At 35.2% G+C, this 21,258-nt stretch overlaps 2 protein-coding genes across 3 annotated transcripts; one reads left to right on the top strand and one right to left on the bottom strand.

Annotated features, from left to right (window-relative positions):
- The first annotated feature begins 12,610 nt into the window (after positions 1 to 12,610).
- On the top strand, positions 12,611 to 13,554 carry LOC113302471 (PLAT domain-containing protein 3-like). Its single transcript, XM_026551384.1, has 2 exons — positions 12,611 to 12,759; positions 12,949 to 13,554. Exons 1-2 carry the CDS (start codon positions 12,682 to 12,684, stop codon positions 13,429 to 13,431), a joined length of 561 nt encoding a protein of 186 aa, XP_026407169.1. The 5' UTR covers positions 12,611 to 12,681; the 3' UTR covers positions 13,432 to 13,554.
- Positions 13,555 to 14,424: 870 nt separating this feature from the next.
- LOC113302470 lies at positions 14,425 to 19,796 on the bottom strand. 2 transcript variants are annotated; one of them, XM_026551381.1, is made up of 10 exons: positions 19,553 to 19,796; positions 18,483 to 18,544; positions 17,854 to 18,053; positions 17,400 to 17,532; positions 17,023 to 17,260; positions 16,717 to 16,845; positions 16,543 to 16,592; positions 15,913 to 16,010; positions 15,515 to 15,802; positions 14,425 to 15,174 (listed from the first exon to the last, which is right to left on the bottom strand). In XM_026551381.1, the coding sequence occupies exons 3-10, from the start codon at positions 17,938 to 17,940 to the stop codon at positions 14,674 to 14,676; spliced, it is 1,524 nt and encodes a 507-aa protein (XP_026407166.1). In that variant the 5' UTR covers positions 17,941 to 18,053; positions 18,483 to 18,544; positions 19,553 to 19,796; the 3' UTR covers positions 14,425 to 14,673. The 2 variants fall into 2 exon arrangements, with proteins under 2 accessions (XP_026407166.1, XP_026407168.1); XM_026551383.1 differs by lacking the exon at positions 17,854 to 18,053 and having other exon boundaries at positions 19,553 to 19,793.
- Positions 19,797 to 21,258: the final 1,462 nt, after the last annotated feature.

Below are 21,258 nucleotides of genomic sequence, written 5' to 3'. Positions count from 1 at the left end.
GATAAGGGGTGACCTAGATTTACTTCTAATGTCTTTACACAAAATAAAACCATGGTCCTCCAAAAACCCGTGGTCCCCAAAAAAATCGTTCTTTAGAAAAGAAAACATTTTTGCACTCAATTAAATATGGGCTCATTTCAAAGTCCGTATTAACTATCAAGCCCATTATACAATCGAGTTATGTATGCATTCGAAACCCGACAATCTAGTTCAAAACAAGGTTTGAGAAACAGTCATTTTCTCAGAAATAACAGCCGTTTTATAACGTTGTAGCATGTCCGTATGGTTGCCGATATCGGTGTTCATATATCACCGATAAATAGGAGATAACAACATTATTTTATATTCGCTATAACTATTTCCACGCATGTTTAAGGTAGTTAATATCGGTTGTAAAGGAAAATATTACAGATTTTTATCGGGTATCGGAAAATACCTATACGATATTGAAATATCATCGATTCAAAGATGGAACGATATTATCGGTTGTACAGGCCGGTACAAACCGATATATCGGTTTTACTTATAGACCGATAATATCGATTTTAGTGAGTAAATTTTCCATCAATACGCATCTAGTCTTTACAAACAAGTACAACATCAATTGGAGAAGGTAAACAAGTCCTAATATATTTATGATATAAAATCAACGATTATATGGTAGGATATAAGATGGAAACCATATTTCGATTGCAAGGCGGGGAAATGTAAAAGATAAAAGTGAAGGATAATAAGAATCACAATGCTGGCTAATAAACCACCTTGTATTTTGGAAATTTGAGATATATGCATGATTTTTATTACTTTTTACTATGTTTTTATAAATATTTGAAATTTTAGTTCCAATGATGTATCACCGATAAAAACCGATATTATCTTTTATATAGGTGTATCGGATTCGGCCGATACGAGACCGATATGCGATATTAACTACCATGCGCACATTATAAATATTTTTCTAAAATTGAATTTTATGTTTTTTTTCTTCTAAATAACATTCTAACGCGAGTTTTTAGACTACTTTTCTTGTTTTCGTATCCTTTATAACCTTTTTATTAGAAAAAAAAGAATATAGAAATATTTTCTTACGATTCTTTGTTTTTAAGTTAATATATTAACAAACAAGAGAATAACTATTAATATCATTGCAAAGAGGGTGTGGCAAAAACGATAGGAATTTCCTATCATATATTTTTTTTCCAATTTTTATATTTAACCGTTATAACGCCCGTTATTTTAAAATAATGTATAAAAATGCGTATATCAAATACCCCCAAACTTATTATTTGGTAGTCTTCGAGCATATCTAATTTAGAAAATAAAATTTTAACTCACTGTCGCAGGCATCGCGATTGCACTTAGCGTGTGCAACAAGCTTTTGAACCCTTTTCTTCATAAAAAAAACACATGCTTCTCTCTTTTCTTTCTCCAAAAACTCTCTCTTTGAGACCTTAACAACTACCATTATCATCTTGCTCAGATCTGGTCCAAAAGGACCAGATCTGAGCAAGGATTATTGTTTTTCTTTAGTTTTAGTAGATTTTTTAATAGAATAAGATTTTTTTTTTTTAATTTTTGGTGTCTTTTGGCACATTTATTCACCATTTTGGTGATTTTATCTTTGCTTTTTGGACGATTTTTTCTTCGCTTTGGGAGCGATTATTTCTTCACTTTAACGGTGATTTGTTCAATCTTTGATGGTTGTTTCATGACTTGTTTCTAGATTTGGGGACATCGGCGATTCAACACGGCATCGATTTGAGTTCATCTTCAACAAAAGGGATTTAGGGCATCCGGATTTTTCGTTATATACAAGATTAAGGGATAAGCACTCCTTTCTTTTTGGAGCATCTCTTGTTATAGAAGACAAACATTCAAAATGGTCGGAATTGATTCCGGATTATACCATCTTTTCTCTCTACATTTTATACAAAAATTGGGTACCTTTGCAGTATTTTGCTCTTTCTCTTCGCGAATTTCATGTAATTGGTATCTTTATTTGTATTTGGGTTTTGATTTTCTTGTATTTTGATGTTCTTTCTCTCGTAAGCAATCATGTATTCATCTTTTTGGATTGAATGAAACGTGATCTGATTGTTCATAAAAAAATAAAAAACCTTTGAACCTCTAAGTGGCTCTAGCGGCTGAGTTATAGTCCGGGGGTTAACAAGAGGTGTACCTACAAAACCTTTGCTCCAAACCCCAAATGCCTATGAAGAATCTAGGAACGATACTAAATAATCTCCTTAGTTGGCATACTAATCATTTGGCTATGGGAGGAAGTACCCTGATGCGAATCCAATTGGTGTACACGAATTTGCACTCAAGCGTACTAAAATTCATATATAAGTGACAGAGCTTTTCTCAGATAGTTGCAATTAAGAAGATGGATATAGAGATAGATGGTTTGCGATGTCGACTAAGGTGAACGTTGCTTCCAATAATATATGTTTGATCGTCAACGCCAAGATAAATCCTAATGGATTGAGATATTATTCTGAATCATAACTCCAGTATCAACACAACTGGTATATACAAGGGTCCCAGCGGTCGATAATCCTAATTCTAGATCAACTCAGTTGGTATGTACAAGGGTTCTAGTGGTCGATTTATTTATTAAACAATAATAATATATATATTTTGTAATCTGACTGGTCTGACTGGTCTGGCCTAGTCTTTTTTTTTTTAAGTACCTCAATCACTCTACTCCATCCCAGCGGAAATCAAGGCAATACTAGTGCCCCAACAACTCACTTAGAGAAACAAAAAGTTTGCAAAAATAAAAAAAGAACGTGATATGACGATTCCGAGATACGGTGCAACTACCATGTTATTTCCAACACCTGAGCTTTGTCCTTTTATGAATAGACTCTTTAGTTTTGGGCCCTCAACTCCTACAACCAAAATGTTTCCATCCACTTATAATGGTTAGTGTTATCCTAAATTTCCACAAGTTTATAGGCTTTGGAGTTTCATAATGCAACTAAAAAGTTTCTCTCATACCCCCAAACTTAAATCTAACATTGTCCTCAATGTTCTAAAGATGAAATTAAAAGCATGAACAAGGAGAAACTGTTATCACTTGAAGTAAAGGAAAAAGGTAGGATATTACTATGTCGCATGAGCACGAGTTACCTCCCAAGAAGTGCTAAGTTTAAAGTCTTCAGCCATACCTTAAATACCACAAATTAGATTGTCACCTTCCATAATCATATGCTAATAGCTGAAATAGCTACGGATCCTTAGAAAAAAACAGAGTTGACACAAATATAAGACAACCATACTAGATCAGAAAAATGAACAGACGGAGCACAACCTTATCCAGGGTTCCTTTCAAGGAAACTAGATTTATTTGGGCTGTCCCTTTGGGCTCCATATGAGTGTCTAGAAAAATAGGTTCAGCCGAATAATAGGTCTCTGAAAACTGGATTTCCTCATGGACAATATCTGGAGGATCGGGTACCAGAGTTTTAAGTAACTCAAGTAATACCTCAGAGACATAAATCTCGAGTCCCAAGTTAAGGGATTCAATTAGGAATACTTTACGATTACCAAAATCATCATTACCCCCAAACTTAGGGTGAATAATATCCTCAAGTGGATCAAAATCTATAGGATGGTTTCAGGGTTCATAAGGTCAGCACAGTGCCTAGCTTCTTTTGGGGTCTGGTCATCTAAACGAACATCATCGTATAATGGATTATCAAAGAAAATATCTAGCGAAAGCTCATCAACTAAGGTGTTCGTCATGGTTACTTCCTTATCACGAACTAAAATGATAATCATGTTCACCTCTTCTAAATCATCAATCTCAGATGATTTTCTAATAAAATTAAAGATATTTATCTCGGTAGTCATATTTCCAAAAGATATATATATATATATATATATATATATATATATATATATATATATATGTTCATAAGTACGACTGTATAGTTGATGACAATATTAGATGTGGCTAAAAATGGGCAACCTAAAATCACCGGTATTTAAGTACTTTGGTTCTAAACAGATTGAGTATCTAGAACAACAAAATTCACTAGATAAGTGAATCTATCAACCTCAATAATAACGTCCTTTACGATATCACGAGGGACTGTGACATACCTATCGGCTAATTGTAGTGTCATTTTGGTCGGTTTCAACTTACCAAGACCTAGCTGGGTGTACACATGATACGGGAGTAAGTTAACACTAGCTCATAAGTCAAGCAATGCCTTCTCAACTACGTGATTACTGATTGCACGAGATATGATGGGGCATCCAGGGTCTTTATACTTAGGGGGCATTTGGTTCAGAAGGATTGAACTTTTTGACCATCTAAAAAGGCTTTCTTATGGACATTAAGCTTCCACTTTCGTGTACATAGATCTTTAATGAACTTGGCATAAGCAGGCATCTGCTTAACTGTTTCTAGTAAAAGAATGTTAATGTTCACCTGCTTAAAAAATTTAATTATCTCGTTGAAAGTTGATTCCTTTGTTGGATCTAATAATTGTGGATATGGGGTTCTAGGCACAAAGGTAGTCCTATCAGGAACTATTTGGGAGTCCTTAGAGTTTGTATCAGTCTCTTTGTCTACGGGCTCCTCTTGGGAAGTAAAAGATGGAACTACAATACTTCCACTATCATGCATAAATACCTTATTGTCTACCGTATTACCGCTCCTAAGGGTATTTATTGAATTTACATGATTTGATGATTTCTCACCTATTAAAGATATTTGAAGAACTCCTCTAAGATTGGGTTTTTTTCTCTCAAGGACTCATTTATCTGACTAACCAGGAAATTTTTATCGGAAATAACCCGAGAGTTAGCCTGGACCATGTTTTTATTTTCTTTTAAAGCTTATGCAACCGATCCCTGAAACTGTGCAGTTCTTCAAATATAATAGGCGAGAGACTCTTCTAAACTTATGATCTTATAGTTTGAAAGGGTTCTGAAATTGTGCTGGTCCTGAAGGATTTTTAGTACAGCCAAAACCTGGGGGAAACTGGGAGTTACTAGACTGACCTTGACTCTTGGCCTTAGACCAAGAAAGGTTTGGATGGTTTCTTCAACCAGGGTTATAGGTTTCTGAATATGGGTCAAAATTTTAATGGTTATCAAACCTATTGTTATTATAAAGAGCACGGGCTTGCTCTTCAACTGTCTGTCCTTCCCATAAAGGTTATATTCTACCACTATTTTGACTTAATTCTAAAGCTTCTAACCTTTTTCTATAACTGTTATTTTGGCGTATGATTCATAAGATCCTTCTACCCTATTGATAGTTCCTCTACTTAGAAGAATTGTTTTCTGGGGTTCCCTACTATTTTCCCATTGCTGGGTCATTTCGGCGATTTCGTTCAAAAGTGTGGTCGTCTGACTAACAATTTTATTCTTAAACTCACTTATGCATAAAGTCTCAACCATGGTCGTTTTTGAATAATCTTAACCCTCACAAAGAATCTGAACTAGCTTACCTTTTCTAAACCATGATGAGAATATTGTGATAGCAAATCATTGAACCTTTCCAAATACCTGTATAAATATTCTCTCTCTTGTTGAGCAAATATGCAAATCTGCGTCCTAATAAATGATGTTTTATGCCTAGGGAATTTTTTTTGTATAAACGCAGATGTAAGTGGTTCATATGTTTCAATTGACTCGAAAGTCAAACTATATAACCAAGATCTGGCTTTGTCTCTCAGGGAAAAGGAAAATTACCTAAGTTTGAAAGCATTATCATCTAGGTCTTTAATCTTAATGGTGCTACAGATTTCCTCAAATTCCCTAAGATGAAAATAGAGGTTTTCAATTTCTTTCCCTAAAAAGACTGGGAACATATGTATAGTCCCAGGTTTCAGCTCATAGTTTGCTTCAGTGTCATCTAACTTGATACATGAGGGTCGAGATGTCCTAGTAGGATTCAACAAAGCTTTTAAACTTTCCATTTATGGCACTATTAAAGGACTAGAAGTACTTTCCTCACTAAGTGTCAAGTTTTCAAAGCTTTTTCGAAAAAAAAAGCTATCAAAAGAAGAGTCTTCAAGCTCCTCGTTCTCATAAGAAGAACTACTAAGCTTTTCATAAATTAAACGATATAAAATGTCTTTTTTCCAAGAGCGCTCTCTAATGAATTCGGGCATACACTAGAAAAACTAAAAAAAGAAAAATCCTAAATGGAAGGGAAGTTTTAAGCAAGCACAAACAAGGCTGACTCCATGATGTAGTTTTTAAGTGGTAAATAGAGTTGTCGTTCAGTCGGACTTGATGAGATTCGATTTCAGACTTAAAAATAGAAAATACCAAAAATAAAGAAAATATATACAGAATTTTGTTACGATAACGAGAGGTACTGGGACTCAGGATTTCACCAATTTTCTTACTCATGTGGTTCAAAAATCAATTGGACACAATTATAGCTCATGTGATAAAGATTCATTGACTCTGATTCTTTGCCAAGGTAGATTTCGAAAGTAATGATTATAAATCTAAAACATGGGAAATCAAAACACTTAAGATAAGCATGAACCATCAATTGAAATCTCAACCATTCAAGATAAATCATAAATCAATTCAATTTTAATGCAAATAGTCATAGAAATAATTAAAAGAATTACCACAGTGATAAGAAAGGGCTTCCTCTGTCGTCCCAGTGATGGGGTTTAGCTTATGATGTCCCAAACTCGCTCACCATAATAATCCATGGCTCAATAGGTGTTTTATTAAAGAAAAATAATATTACAGCGTATCGTGACAGATATAATTGTTCATAATCCGTTGTTACAGATTTCAGTGTCACGGAGAAAAGGCTAACTGGAATAATTGTTGCACAACTGTTATAAATATGAAAGAAATGGTGACGGTTTCTTTTCTTCTTCTCCGGCAGCAACAACTACCTTCTCTGCGATTTTTATTCTTCGTACCAAAGCCCTATGTTGGCTCCCCCAACCCTTGATATCAACCCCAAACTCTTGACTACCCATCTTTGAGTCTCAGACACCTTATTTATACCCAACAGGACCAAAAATAACTCTAGAATATTTGACTTTTCTTCTCTTTTCTTTTCCTTGAAGTCACGGGAATTTCCCTTTTTAATCTCTTGTTTACGCGTCTGCTGAGTTAGTACAACTTTCTAAAGTGATATACTCAAATCGCAGAACGATATAACTGCCTCTTCTGTCACAGAATTCCCAAATATAAACCCAACTCCGATATACTTTCCCGAAACCCCTGTTTTATTGAAACCTCCTTTTTCTTTCAATCCAAAATCGTTACCACTCCTGTCTTGTCGCAACAGAGTAAACACAAACCAATCCCGTGAAAATCTCCAATTAAATCTCGGTCAAATTCCCTCCTGAAAGTCTCGTAACTTTTCTTCCTATGTTTTATAGAAACCGAAGATCAAACCCTAGTTTTACTAATCTAACCCGCATACCAAGCCTGTTGAGGCCTAACAGATCAATCCCAACCAAAATAGGCAATTGAATCTCCTTAGAAGTCATCCGAAATTCCAACCCTAATTCTGGTTTGCTACTACCAAAGTTTCCCGCCTAAAATATAATTCAAATGGAGAAGATGACCTCCCCTATCATGTACGGGTGTGCGAATAGCAGGTGGACGCCCCTTAATAACTGGAGTGCCTCTTATCCGAATAGGGGTGCAAACAGTAGTTGCCTTGAGGTGGCTCTTATCAACTGAGTACCCCTTATCCATTTGAAGGGTATAAATAACACATGTCATGGGGTGTCTCCAACATACTTCTGGGGTCCCTTCAGTAACTCCTTATGGGGGTGCAAATACCACTTTTTGAGCCAATTTCTCTGCACATGTTTATTTCTCCAAAAACACTTACAAAAAGATAAAATAATCAAACAACTACAAAATCGAGCACTAACAATGCACATAATGAGAGCAAAATAGACACATGAATGCGTCTATCACTCCACCAAAACAAGCCTATTGAATCTAGCAAACAAAAAACATGATGGCTCCCCTTATATTGTTTCTAAACCATCTTTTAATATTCTGAAAAGCAACTAGTTACAATTTCAGCGTACCTCTTAGGGAAATCTGAATTAAAGAAAGTCAAAGAGAAGTAGGAGAAGCTTAAGGGAGCTTGAATACCCCTACCTCTATGCCAATGTTTCCTCGGGTTACAAGGCGGCTCGTTCAACTTACATTGATCATCCTGAACCTCGAGTTAAGATAACAAAGCAACCAATATTTAAAATCCTTTTGAAAACTTTCCTATAAGCTCGTTGCCCTATTGATCTCGTTCTAATCATTATTTTAAGGCTTAGGTTCGTGTTGGGAACGTTTTCCTAAGGCGGGCAAAAAGAAAATGGTGATTAAATTCGAGTCCTTATCTTATTTTGGCCAGTCCTTGCCCTTTACTAGAAATTAAAATTATTTTCAAACCTCAGCATATAGGCATTACAAAGGTGTCCAGTAAACCCACTGACAGGGGATTTGCGGGTGGTTAGAATCTTACCTCCCGTTCCAGGCGGAGGATGAACCGTTGAAGTCGACTCGGGTCACCGACTCCTATTCGAGTATATAAACCCGATGGGCCTAGACAGTATCGTAATTGTCGTCCTTCCTTGTGCAGTTTAATATTTAACTACCCTTCTGTAGGGTTAATAAATAAATAAAATAATGTCCATATTCCAATCTCCAAAAAGAAAAAAAGAAAATTACAAAGATAGAAGATTTCCTAACACAGATTCTCAAAAGAAAATCTAAAAATAAAAAAGATAAAAATAAAATTTAATTAAAGCTAAAAATACTTTGTCTTTTCTCCGTTCTTTTAGCTTTTACTTTGTCTCCAAGTTTTCAGTCACCAAAAATTTTTGGTTCAATTTCTTTTCGATCCAAAATCCAAACCTGTAGCAAAAAGTTATACCCAAAGAAACGTAAAATAGAATAAAACAAAAAATAATAATAAAAACAAAAATAAATCTATGACTCTAAAGCTAAAGACAAGTCCGCGTCGACAACGCCAAAAATTGATCGGATTTTTATAGTGGTAAGAAAAAGGGTTTCGTTCACTCGGACTTGTGTAGATTCGATTTTAAACCTAAATTCTAATTTATCTATCAAATAAAAAAAAATATAATAACAAGGTTGAGAGATACTGAGACTTAGGATTCCACCAATTCTCATATTCATATGGTTCTAATTTTCAATTCTAAACAATCTTAACTTATTCAATAAGAATTTTGACTCTAATTCGTTGCCTGAGGTAGATTTTTAAAATAATATCTTAAGCATGGCATATTAAAAGAACTAACTCTAAGCATAAACCATCAAATGAAATAACAATTAATTAAGAAAAATCATAAATTAATTTAATTTAATCTAAAAAGTTATATAAAGAATTAATTAAATTTATCACAAGGATCAAATTTGCCTTCCTCCGTCGTCCCAGTGGTGGGATCTAGCTCCACATGGTGAAAATACGCTCAAAATGATCTTTCATTGTTCAAAAAGTGTTTACAAAAAAGAAAATATAACAAAAACAATAAAACAGTGAAACTAAAACGTCATAAGCATTGCAGATCAACTATTTCAGAGTTATAAGACTGCAGCAAGAATGATGTTTTGTGGTGTAACCAAATATGCAACAGTTTCTGCGACTGTCTAATCCGATTCAGTGTTCTTCGTATTCTTCTCTTCCTGCAGCGGAAAAAAGCTCTGCAACTTCTTGTTTTTCGTTATGTGCTCACTCCCAACTCTCTGTTTCCTCTATGACTTCCCTGAAGTCTTTATATACATAACAAAACTAAGATATTTCGACAATAACTCTAAAATAATCTCCATTACTACTCTGCCAAAGTTACGAAATATTTCTTCAACTCTTTACGCGTCACTGCAGCTGTCAAATATTCCCCAAATTGATAAGATCAAATATACGGTTAATATATTCCCTGTTTTATCTACATTACTTCCATGTATAACACCATAAATTGAAACAGAAGCCCGAGAATTATATCTTCCCTAATTTATCGAGAACCCATTGAAAATCCTTGTTTTCTCGAATCTAAAACAATTATCTTCCCTGTTTAATCGAAACAAGCCATTCCCCATCCAAACGATATAAAGTTTACGAGAAAATCTCGCACAAATCCAAGCCAAAAAATACGCACTTGTAACTGCACTTTCCCGCCAAAAATATCTTTGAACTGGTGAAGAAGATAGGATGCTCGTATCCAAATGTTAAGTGCCTTTATCCAAAATGAGAGTGCATTTAGTAATTCCTCTAGGTGCTTTTAACACTTTTTCGAGCCAATTTTTTCTAAATTGTTTTTTTTCCCAAAAACACATACATACACGTAAACTACCATAATAAGTACATCAAGCACTATCAATACAGAAAATTGAGAACAATTCAGACATAAAAATGTTTCTATCACCAGGTACGACTGTCTTTACCTTGATAGTTCGTGTATCATGATATTGCTTTTCTGTTATCGAGTTTCTCATAATCTCTTTCAGACAAGATAAATAAAAATCGCAAAGTTCTCTTCGTCTCAAACTTTGTGATTCCTCAAGATATTTGAAAATTGTTCTTAAGTGATTAGTTGAAGATTGTTCTTGAGAGGTGGTAAAAGATTCAGGCTTCTCATATAAGTAAGTGCAAGTGTTTCAGATTGTAAGGTTTGTTATCTTTGTCTATTGCAAACATATTTCCAAGCGTTGATCTTTTATCTAAATGGAAATCAAATAGGATTATTTTTTAGAAGACAATTGGTATCGAAAGTTTTCACTGAGGTTGAAGCAACTCTTAGGCTGTAAAGGACGTCAGCGAAGGGAATCAATTGTGTAGAACCTGGCGAGGTTCAAGAGACGTAAGGAGCCAACTATAACTGAATCACTTGGAGGGTAGATTAGGTCTCAACTATATTCCAATCTAATAGTAGGCTAGTGTCTGTAGCGGCTTAATACAATTTGGTGTTCAAATCTGGACGAGTTCCCTGGATTTTTCTACAGTTGCGCTTTCTTCGTTAACAAACCTTCTGGTATCTTGTGTTTTTCCTTTTCCGCATTATAATACTTACCTTTATAATTGGATTTACGCAAGTACAAGTAGTACGTATTCAATCTTATTAGATACATTCATACAATCATAATCGATTACGAGACTTGTTTCTTGTAGAATTCGTATCTTGAAAAAGATAACAAGTTTTATTACTTGGCAAAATTTCCATTGGATTATTTGGATACGACTAGATTGATCTTGGATGTTGATTTTTGGGATCGTCCAAGTACTTTTCTTAATAATCGGGTTCACGGACTCATTTGCATATACATATTGTCAACGATCATTAAGTTTGTATGCTTGCAATTGTATTAGGTTTTTTCCATACAGGTTGTCGAACGAAAAAGTTGGTGTTGTACTTGGTTCCCTCTCATTTTCACAACTGTAGAATGATTCTGTATCGAAGATAATGTTAGGTGAGAATACAATGAGCATCCTTTAAGTCCTTTGAATGCACCACTACCTTGATTATTAAATCTTAAATGACTTCATATTACAGTAGTTAGATTTACAAGTTTTGAAAAATTATTTTGTACTAATAATGTTGTTGACATGCTTGTTTGATATAATGAAACTATGTAGGATATTTCAAGTGTTCCTTATGTGCAGCTTAGTTCGACCTTTAACAACATAAACAAATGAAAGAATGAACATATATTGAGTTAACCATGCCCAGACTGCGTAGGAGCAATATGAAAATGGTTAATTAGAAATCCGATCGAGCCTTTTGCACCTCGAGCTAAAGCCATCAACAAGGTTCGAATTAAACTTAACCCGAAGAAGAAGAAATCAAGGTCTAAGTACAGTGGTGAAACTGAAAGTGTAGAGATTTTCTTCTTTGTTTAGACTAGTACGAAGATCTTGAAAATTGAAACCCTCGTAAGAAAACACTTTCACCCTCAATTGAATGTGAGCTTATTTCGAAGTCCTTATTAACTATCAAGCCCATTATACAAATCGGGTTATGTATGGATTCGAAATCGGATAATCAATACCCATCTAGGCCCTAGTTAGCAATTCGAGATTTGAGAAAGTTTGGGATGACAAACGTATGAGTATTATTCGTTTTGGTGAAATGTACATCCAGTCCACTATTCGGTGATAATTCAGAACAACATACGTTTTGTGTGTAATTCGTTTTAGAGATATAAATTTGTCACATAAAATTCGACATATATTAACCTATTTAAATTGTTTTTAACATAATCTCGTCTTAAATACTATGATTTTATGACTTAAATGAACTATTTATACGATGATATAATCATCAAATAATATGTACATAGATGGTATAGGGCTTAGATTGAGATATGTAAGATTTTGAAAGTAAAAAATATAACAGAAAATGGTCATTTGGTGATGACATGGCAACATATTATACAAGCTGTATAGTTCCGTAATTCGTAAATACACATATAACTCGTTTAGACACGAAGATGTTGAAACCTTGGTTTAGAAAAGAAAACACTTTTGCACTCAATTTAATCTGGGCTCATTTCAAAGTCCAATTAATATTAAGACCATTATAAGTTATTATTCCGAAACCCGAATCAATACCCATCTGGACCATCTTTCCATTAATAAAGCTCCCCAATCAATTGTCAACTTTCCAACACTCAGAAAACGAAAGACAGAGAGAGATAGAGAAAACGATGAAACGCTCCATTTATTCAGTCATCCTTCTGATATCCTTCTTCTTTGTATCAGCCACTAATGGAGCTTCCAACTCTGTAAGTAGTACTCCTCTAATTACAATCATCCATTTTCCTCTCATCATTTCCATAGTCAACATCAAATTTGTATCATTTTTTTTTCTTTCTGAGATGATCGGATTTGTATTATTCATCTTAAAATCTTTTGACATTTCAATTGCTTTGATTTGATTATTGAGTTAACAATATGATTTGGTTATTTTACAGGATGATGAATGTGTATACACAATGTATGTTAAAACAGGGTCAATCATAAAAGCTGGAACAGATTCAAAGATCAGTGTTATAATAGGAGATGCCAAAGGCAGATCTGTGAATATTCCAAATATCGAAGCATGGGGAGGAACAATGGGACCAAATTATGATTACTTTGAATGGGGTAATCTTGATATTTTTACTGGAAGAGGTCCATGTATTGATAGACCAGTATGTAGTATGAATGTAACATCTGATGGTTCAGGTTTACATCATGGATGGTATTGTGATTATATTGAAGTTACTTCAACTGGTCCTCACAAGAGATGTAGTCAGAGTATTTTTCATGTTGAGCAATGGCTTGCTAATGATGCTCCTCCTTATAGACTCTCTGCTTATCTCAATGGGTGTGCCAAGAAACCACAGGGGCTTCTTAGAAATGGACCCTTTGTTGTTAGAAACAATAAAAATGTCATTCAAGAAGTTGTAGTCTGAAGAAGGTTATGCTATGCATATTTGAATGAAGTGAGCAAGAATGAGATGCTTGAGTTCTTTGATGTGTTCTCGAATTTGATTTAGTTGTGATTCTCAATAAATAAAAGTTTGTGCAATTGCTTACTTCATTTTGTTTTATTCTGTTTACAATCTAAAGCAGCCTTGCTTCAACAAGTTTTCCAGAATTAAATCATCCACGGCCATAGGTACGGGAGGAAATGATATAAGTACACTTGCTTCAACATGTTTGAGTGAGCTATACCGTACCAGTTTAGTTTGTTATCTCGCGCATTTTAGAAGTAGAATCTGTCATAGGGATGTGCACGTATGATCCAAGTCCAAGAAAGCTGAGACTAGCAAGCTAAACCATCGGGAGTTAGCCCAGTTGGTCAGGAGCCTGACTCTCAAATACGAGGTCAGCGGATCGAGTCTTCGTTCATGAATTTGGAGATCTCATGAAATACTGCTCTTATGTAAATCTAGTTTAATTTAAATTGTTAATGTATCTTCTTTCCTATTAAGAAAAACAAACAAGCTAAATCTAACATCTGATCAGGTTTACTTTTTTCCATTAAATTGATAATCTAAATTATATTACATGATATGGAAAAATGCATTTTTTAAGTGGCATCGTGCCTCACACTCTGTGATGCACCTTCCGGGCAGCAGCAAGCTTATCCTTTCACTGATCTGAGAATCTTGCCAACCCATCTGTTTAAATTATTGCTCATAGTCTTATCTGTAACAAAACATTATTGCTCATTATGTTGGGGCCGAGCCGCAAGGAAATAAAACAGCCATACAACACTTTTACTATTACTACTTGGCCGAAGGGTTAAACTCAGTTATTAATCTATTATATGTATCACCGCCCAATAACTTTACAACTATATTTTACTAACACGAGGAATTTTGCGAACTTAGTTTACTGAAAATGAAGATGGTAAAAGAAATAAAATAAATAATATTGAAATAAAGCGTACTCTGTCTATGTGGTATAAAGATTTTTTATTCTTTTATTTTTCCTGATAGAACAATAGATTTTTTTTCCGAGCATATACAAATAAGTTACCACAGCGTATGTACAAAAATCCTACAACGCTGGAATAATGTTAATTTAAAAGTCTACAAATCCGTAGATCAGATCTTGAAGCTGAGGATATTGTAGCACAAAAGCTAATAACAGTATGATAGGTGAAACATGAAAGAGATATGAAACAAAAAATGATTTAAATCTTGAGTTCACTCGTCCTTCAAGGAAGGTGCAAGTCTCTTCTTTTGCCCAACTTCAACCAACAAAGTAAGGAGCGCCTCGCATACTTGGGAGGCATCAGCTTCACCTGGATCATTGTTCATTGACGAATAAACCATCCAAGCATGATCCAATTTCCGCTTCGGACGAACCACAACCGAGCCAGGAACCTCTGCATCACGACATGTTACAAGTCCATCGCTCTTTTCCCCATACCTAACTTGAAGAACCTGGGCACATGCAGCCATTGCAGCAGCAAGTGGCATAACGACTGGGAGTTTTGTAGATTGGCTGCTGCTGCTACCTCCCATTGAAAGAGTTGGGACCAGAGGAAGCTCCGCATGCGCAACGTGAGACATTGCTAGTATCCCAGGGGCAATTCCAGCCTCTGTGTGGAAAGAAACGACCGGAAGTTCCCTTGGTAAGTGGTTCTTCATTAGGAAGTCCTTCCGCTTTTCATATGTCAAGTCTTCTAAAGCCTGCATGTCACCCTACATCACATGAAAGCGCAAAACAGGGTGGATCAGTTCCTAACTATAACAAGTTTGCAGGCAGAAATCTCTTTTTTTCCTGCTCCTTTTCTATTCCTTGATTTTCTTTGCACAAGATCCTGCCTATAGAAGGTGCACTAGCATCTGTAAAAAGATTTCAACCCTTGGTGGGCCTCTGGTGGGAGAAAATTGGGAACAACCAAACAAGGAGCGATACAACAGCAAGGTTCCCTTAGAACGAGAAGATTATATGTTTTCCTTAGAACGTGAAGAATATATGTTTTCCCAGAGAGAGAGAAAGAAATGGAACAGTTCCAACTTTTAAAAATGAAGTGGATACCTTAATGACTTTACAGATCAGGATCTCCATAATTTTTCGGAATTGCACATAATCACCAAGTTGCCCTTCTCGCAGTATATCAGAAGCTATTGGGCTACCTCCATACGGGCTTTGCGCTAATGCTAAGCCTGCAACCTTATCTTTAAGATCAGGCCAGTATATAGACAATGCAGCCGCTGCATCAACTCCACCTTTGCTGTGCCCGAGAAGCATAACACGCTTCCCAGACCCCCAATATATTTCTTCAATATAATCTTTTATCTCCCGTGCATTTTTCTCAACTGAAGCCTGATAATTTCACGTTGGAATAAGTAGAAACATAAACAGGAAGCAAAATAGTTAATAAATAGATATATTGACATATAATAAACAGATTGAATAAGGGAGGGAACTAGTACCTCACTGTGTATCTTAGCAATATGGCAAGCCAGACCCAACTTTGAGAAAAACGTTTTGGTATTCACAAAATAAAGTGGCCCATGGTTGCTGAAGAGACCTGCCATACAGAAAATATGAAGAAAAAAAAATTACACAAGTAAAACTAAAAGAAGTAAACGACCGCGGAGCAGGGTGCGAACAAATGACATCCTTTGCATGCCTATATGCACATAAGAAATATCAAGTGTGTTCAAAAATCCGTCGTTTTGGCCCCCACCACCCCCTAGTGAATTATGATGTAATATGACAATTAACGGGTGGAGACTTCTATATGGATGGTTAGGTTAAAAAACAATCCATCCAATAGCTTAAACCGTTAACTCAACCCTATTCTTCTAGAGCCAGTTTCCTAAGATGCATCCGACCGGGCTCTAAAGACCTAGACAAAAGCACTTCGCACACCTACTGAGAACTCACATGCATATGAGCAGGGTCATTTGACCGTTAAACAGACCGCTGCCTATCACAAGGAAATCTCAGGCGGGTTCCAAATGGGAGAAGAGTCTATTTGGTGTGCGACAAGTAAGGGAATAAGCGTAGTAGCTTCACTCTACTATCCTGCGTGACTTGATGACAGTCATAATATATACCTGGAACCAATAAATAAACCATCGAGTTTGGCAATGTGTGTACGCCATGTCTGATAGACAGAGAAACAACTACAAGTCAAGAGGTTAGAAGAACGAAGAGCATAACCACTTAACGCAGATCGAATGCCATAAACTGTACCTTCCTTTATCCAGAAGAATGATGTGCACACATACCTTATGTTTCCAAGCAATTCATCAAATCTCTTTGTTCCGTCTTCAACCGGTGGTAATCCTGATGCGCGCTGAAGCCAACCAATATCATCTGCTGATCCACGAACCGTCTTTCGTGCCCGGGAAATAAGACTGAAAGAAACATAAGTTTAAACATTATTCAAATGCCGAGACATGGCAACTAGGTATTTTCAATACTTGCCATCATAATGTACAGGTCAACAACATGTTAGGCTACCAACAAAATTGATCATTCAAGAAAAATTTCACTCAGGCATTATGGAAAACCGCAAGTCAGAGTCTACATACCCTTGGAACATGGATAATCCGTTAAAACCAGTCTGAGTTGATACCGTATTTTGTGTAGTTTCCTCGGATGTATGTGTAGGTGACCCTCTTATTGGCACATCATGTACAGATGGAGCAGCAGTAGTCGTTAAAGAATTTGTTGAACCATACGAAGATTCACCATCGGTAGATGATGATCTGCTGGTACCAAATGAAAGTGTTGCTAGTTCCTGAGCATTAACTCTACTCATTGGTTCTTCTGCAATGAAAGCATGCAGTATAAACAAAACAAAACAAAAAAAAAATGCAGCAAAAACACGATAAAAAACTTGCATGATGAAAAGGTTTTCCAAACCGATAATAGTCTGAGCAATGAAATGTAAAGAAAAGAAACTAACGAGCAGATTCAGTGAAGCATCTAGTTAAATATGAAGTTGTTTGGGAGAGATATGAAGCAGCTTCGTTGAGGGCTGGGACAGAAGTAAATAACTGAGGGATAAGCCCTTCATTTCTGAAACCATCATTTGGTGCCTGCCACAATAACAAATCATGGAAAAACCTGGAACTGGTTAGATAGATAAGAGATGTAGACATAACATCATTGTTTTTCCTTCTATAATAGAAGTGTAAGGCGTGTTCCACTAATAAGTACAACAGATGCAAGTTTGCCAAGTCGAAAAGCACAATGTAAGAGTATATTTTCTTTTCTTCAAGGTACTAGTAGAAGAGTTAAAACAACAAACTTCTGTTGAGAGACGACTTCAAAAAATCAAATCTACATGAACTTTCCCAACAATATTTTGTATGTGACGGGTTAAAGGTTTAACTCCTAGGTCAGTAGTAGTGCACTACCTGCATTTTGACGTTTTCTAATTTACTTTGCAGCTTTCGGCACTGTCCTTTTCCAGTAATGTTTAGCTTACGGGTGCTGATTCTCATTTACAAATAGCTAAATCGATCTACCAATGCTTTCCGCAACTTTCAAAAATAAGTGGAATGGCCCAAAAGGGTGTCGTACTCAGGGAAGATTAATCCAAGACAGGTACAAACAACTGTACAAGAGACATCTCAAGTTACTTCAACTACTGTGCTCATCAAAAACACCTAAAACATGATTTATATTTGAGTGTCAAGCTAACTGATGAAAAGAACATTATACTCTTGTTTCATGCCTGCAACAGAATGGTGAATGAGACACAATATTGTTAAAATTATTCAATAGAAAAAACTTGACACCAACTAAGGTAATCAAGCTGATGATTCATGTCTCATACTGTCATGCATACTAACCTAAAAAGCTCGAAAGGGATTCCTAACATTATGGCATCGGGTCTTATGGTTCTATCCAATCTACAAAGCTGCCAATTCTTACCACAAAAATGACCATTTATGCAGCATTATACTTTGAGTTATATCAGATGAAGGTATCAAAATGTTTATAAATTCCAAGGAAACAATCCATATACTTTAATGATCCTTACCACCAAAGATGTACGTGATTCTCCAGAGTTCGGGTCCCCAGTTTCCATTGCCCAACTGAATTCTAAAAAACATGAAAAAGGAGGCAGTTGTTAGATGATGAATCGGCTCAAAATTCTGAAGTACAAACACATTTTTAATATGTAACAAGCAGGAAATACCAAACAAGTGCAACTTAATTGTCGTCCTAATAATAGAAGTATATAACCCAAGCATAGGAATAACAATAACTCATTTAGACATTAGCCTGATGTTCAGTTAACTTCTATACCCCAACAAATTTCAACTATAAATTTTACTTCTGGTTCGTCCAACCAGGCCACTTGATTTCCTTTACTCTACCATCACCCAAAATCCACAAGCTCTGCAGAACAAACAGCTGCCAGTGCACTCTTTTCACTTCTATACATGGGAACACTTCGAAACTGGCTCTTCGTACTAGTCAATTGATTGCTTGATATACATTACCATTAAATTTGATTAAGCAACATTTGAGATATATTGGTCCAAGACCCACATTCTTTCTTATATATATTTCATATAGACGAAGTAAAGTAAATTGTTTCACGAGTAGGTCCTCTATATCAGCTTCAAAATAGTGTAGTCACTCTTACAAATGTCAAGGCAACACTATCTAGTATTTTAGCTTTATTTTCTAAGCTCAGAAATAACCATCTGCATTTTTTTAAGCACTGCCCAAATAACAAAAGTCACAAGTCATCAATAATCAAGGTATTACAAGAAATCACTACATCAAGTATAATCCAAAATCCAAACAGAAATCCAAAACCCTCAATCATCGTGTTTTACAAGATTTGTTATTTTAGAGGTAACAGTGTCAATTTAAATATATTACGAATTACACAAATAAATATCTTCTTGATATTAGATTCATACAGTTATCACCGAAAGGAATTGCCCCTTTCTTAAATCATCAATATTAATAATAAGGACATAATATCGTAAATTTCCACCAATTTGTTCACATGATTTGAAATAATCGCTACTAACAAAAATTCAAAAATTCGCAAATTTAAACAATATCAGTTCCAGATAAGTCGAGAAAACTTACTTTAATTCCAATTGCCCTTGGTTACAAAAGAGAATTTGAAAACCCTAATTAAGACACTCTCTGTTTCCGCTGCCTTTTTCAAGGTGAAATCAAGCTTGAATAATGAAATTAGAATAAAACCAATTAGGTCTTTTGGAGGGGATTTATTTTTTTTTCAATTTGGGGAAAATATAAATACTTCGCTTTTCTACTTAACGGCCAAGGAATAACGACTAAATATGACCGGGAAACTGGTTAGGCTTTTGCTTTTCTCTACTGAAGTCGAGTCCGTGAAACCAACAGACAATTTCTCACCACGATGTTCTCGATTTTGTTGACCCACATTTACCCCGATTCATTTCGCCGCGTGGTCGACATGCAACATATATATTTCCGCTATCTTGCTCACCTACAGTACTTAGTATTTTTATTTATTTATCGTAATAACCTCTAAAAAAAACCTGGGTGATACTATTTGAGTTACAAAACACCGTCGATATTATTTGGACCAAATAAAAATCGTATCCAATGAAAATGGAACAAAAACTCCATTTCAATTCAAAATAATTAAACATAATAACCTCTAAAAAATCCGGGTGATACTATTTGAGTTACAAACACACCGTCCATATTATTTGGACCAAATAAAAACCGTATCCAATGAAAATGGAACAAAAACCCCATTTCAATTCAAACTAATTAAATTCAGTTTTTAGCTGATTTTAGAATTCCAATTCTACCTTGACTCCCATATATACACGATCTTTTAATGGAAATTTTGGCGGAAACTTGTGGAGATCGGATTTACAGAGATGATTCGTGATATTCTCCACCGGAATCTTCCTTTATTTAGATTTTAGGGTTCAAATATACCATATTCATAACAAATTCGTAGATATTTTCGATTCACAAACTATTCTTATCTCTTTATACGATTCGGTTTCATATTTCATCATCTCAGAAACGGATTTTCAGATCTCTTTTTCGCTTCAGTGATGTTCTCCACCGGAATTTTCAGATATCGTAGATTTCGATGTTAGATCGAGAAATTATATTTTCCGTTCTCATCATTTTTTCAGCATAATTTGAAGAAAAGAAGAGAAGTAACAGTTTAATGCATCAAATTGTCATGTTGAGTCGATCATCTTCAGATTGAGTAGTAGAACCATATTCATCAGAAACGCAAATTCGATTTCAGGTACTTTTACTAATTTTTTTTTTTTTTTTTTTTTTTTTTTTTTTTTTGAATTTTCTAGTTGATTTCATTAGAGAAGCTACAATAATGTTACACTTTTCTTTGCTATTCGTATTGAAATCATTTGCTCCTGTGTTATTTTTTTGTTGCTGCTAATATTGAAATCGATATGAATGTGATTTTTGTGTTTCCACGTTTGAACTGAGTGAAACCTTTTTTGATTTCATACTTTGCTTGTAGATATGGACTTTGTCATTGCAGTTGTATGTCACAATGAAGCTTCATTGTCGTTTCATATTGGTTTAAAATCAACTCTTATGGATTTGAAGGATAATATTTGTTTTAATTGGGTTCAACTATCTCCATTCACTATTGAAATCATTCACAAATTTGGTGATCAGCAAAAGGTACTTCAGTCTGATTTTGATGTCCAAGCAGCTGCTGTGTTTTCTCTGTTTAACAAGTTGCCAACACTAGAATTATATGTATATCATAAAGGTGAAAGTTCAATTTTAGTATGCCACATAGGTGC

Source organism: Papaver somniferum, chromosome 8, assembly GCF_003573695.1.
Source record: "Papaver somniferum cultivar HN1 chromosome 8, ASM357369v1, whole genome shotgun sequence".
Lineage (NCBI taxonomy): Eukaryota > Viridiplantae > Streptophyta > Magnoliopsida > Ranunculales > Papaveraceae > Papaver > Papaver somniferum.
The sequence above is the reverse complement of the archived record's forward strand: the minus strand, read 5'-3'. Positions and strand labels throughout refer to the sequence as shown.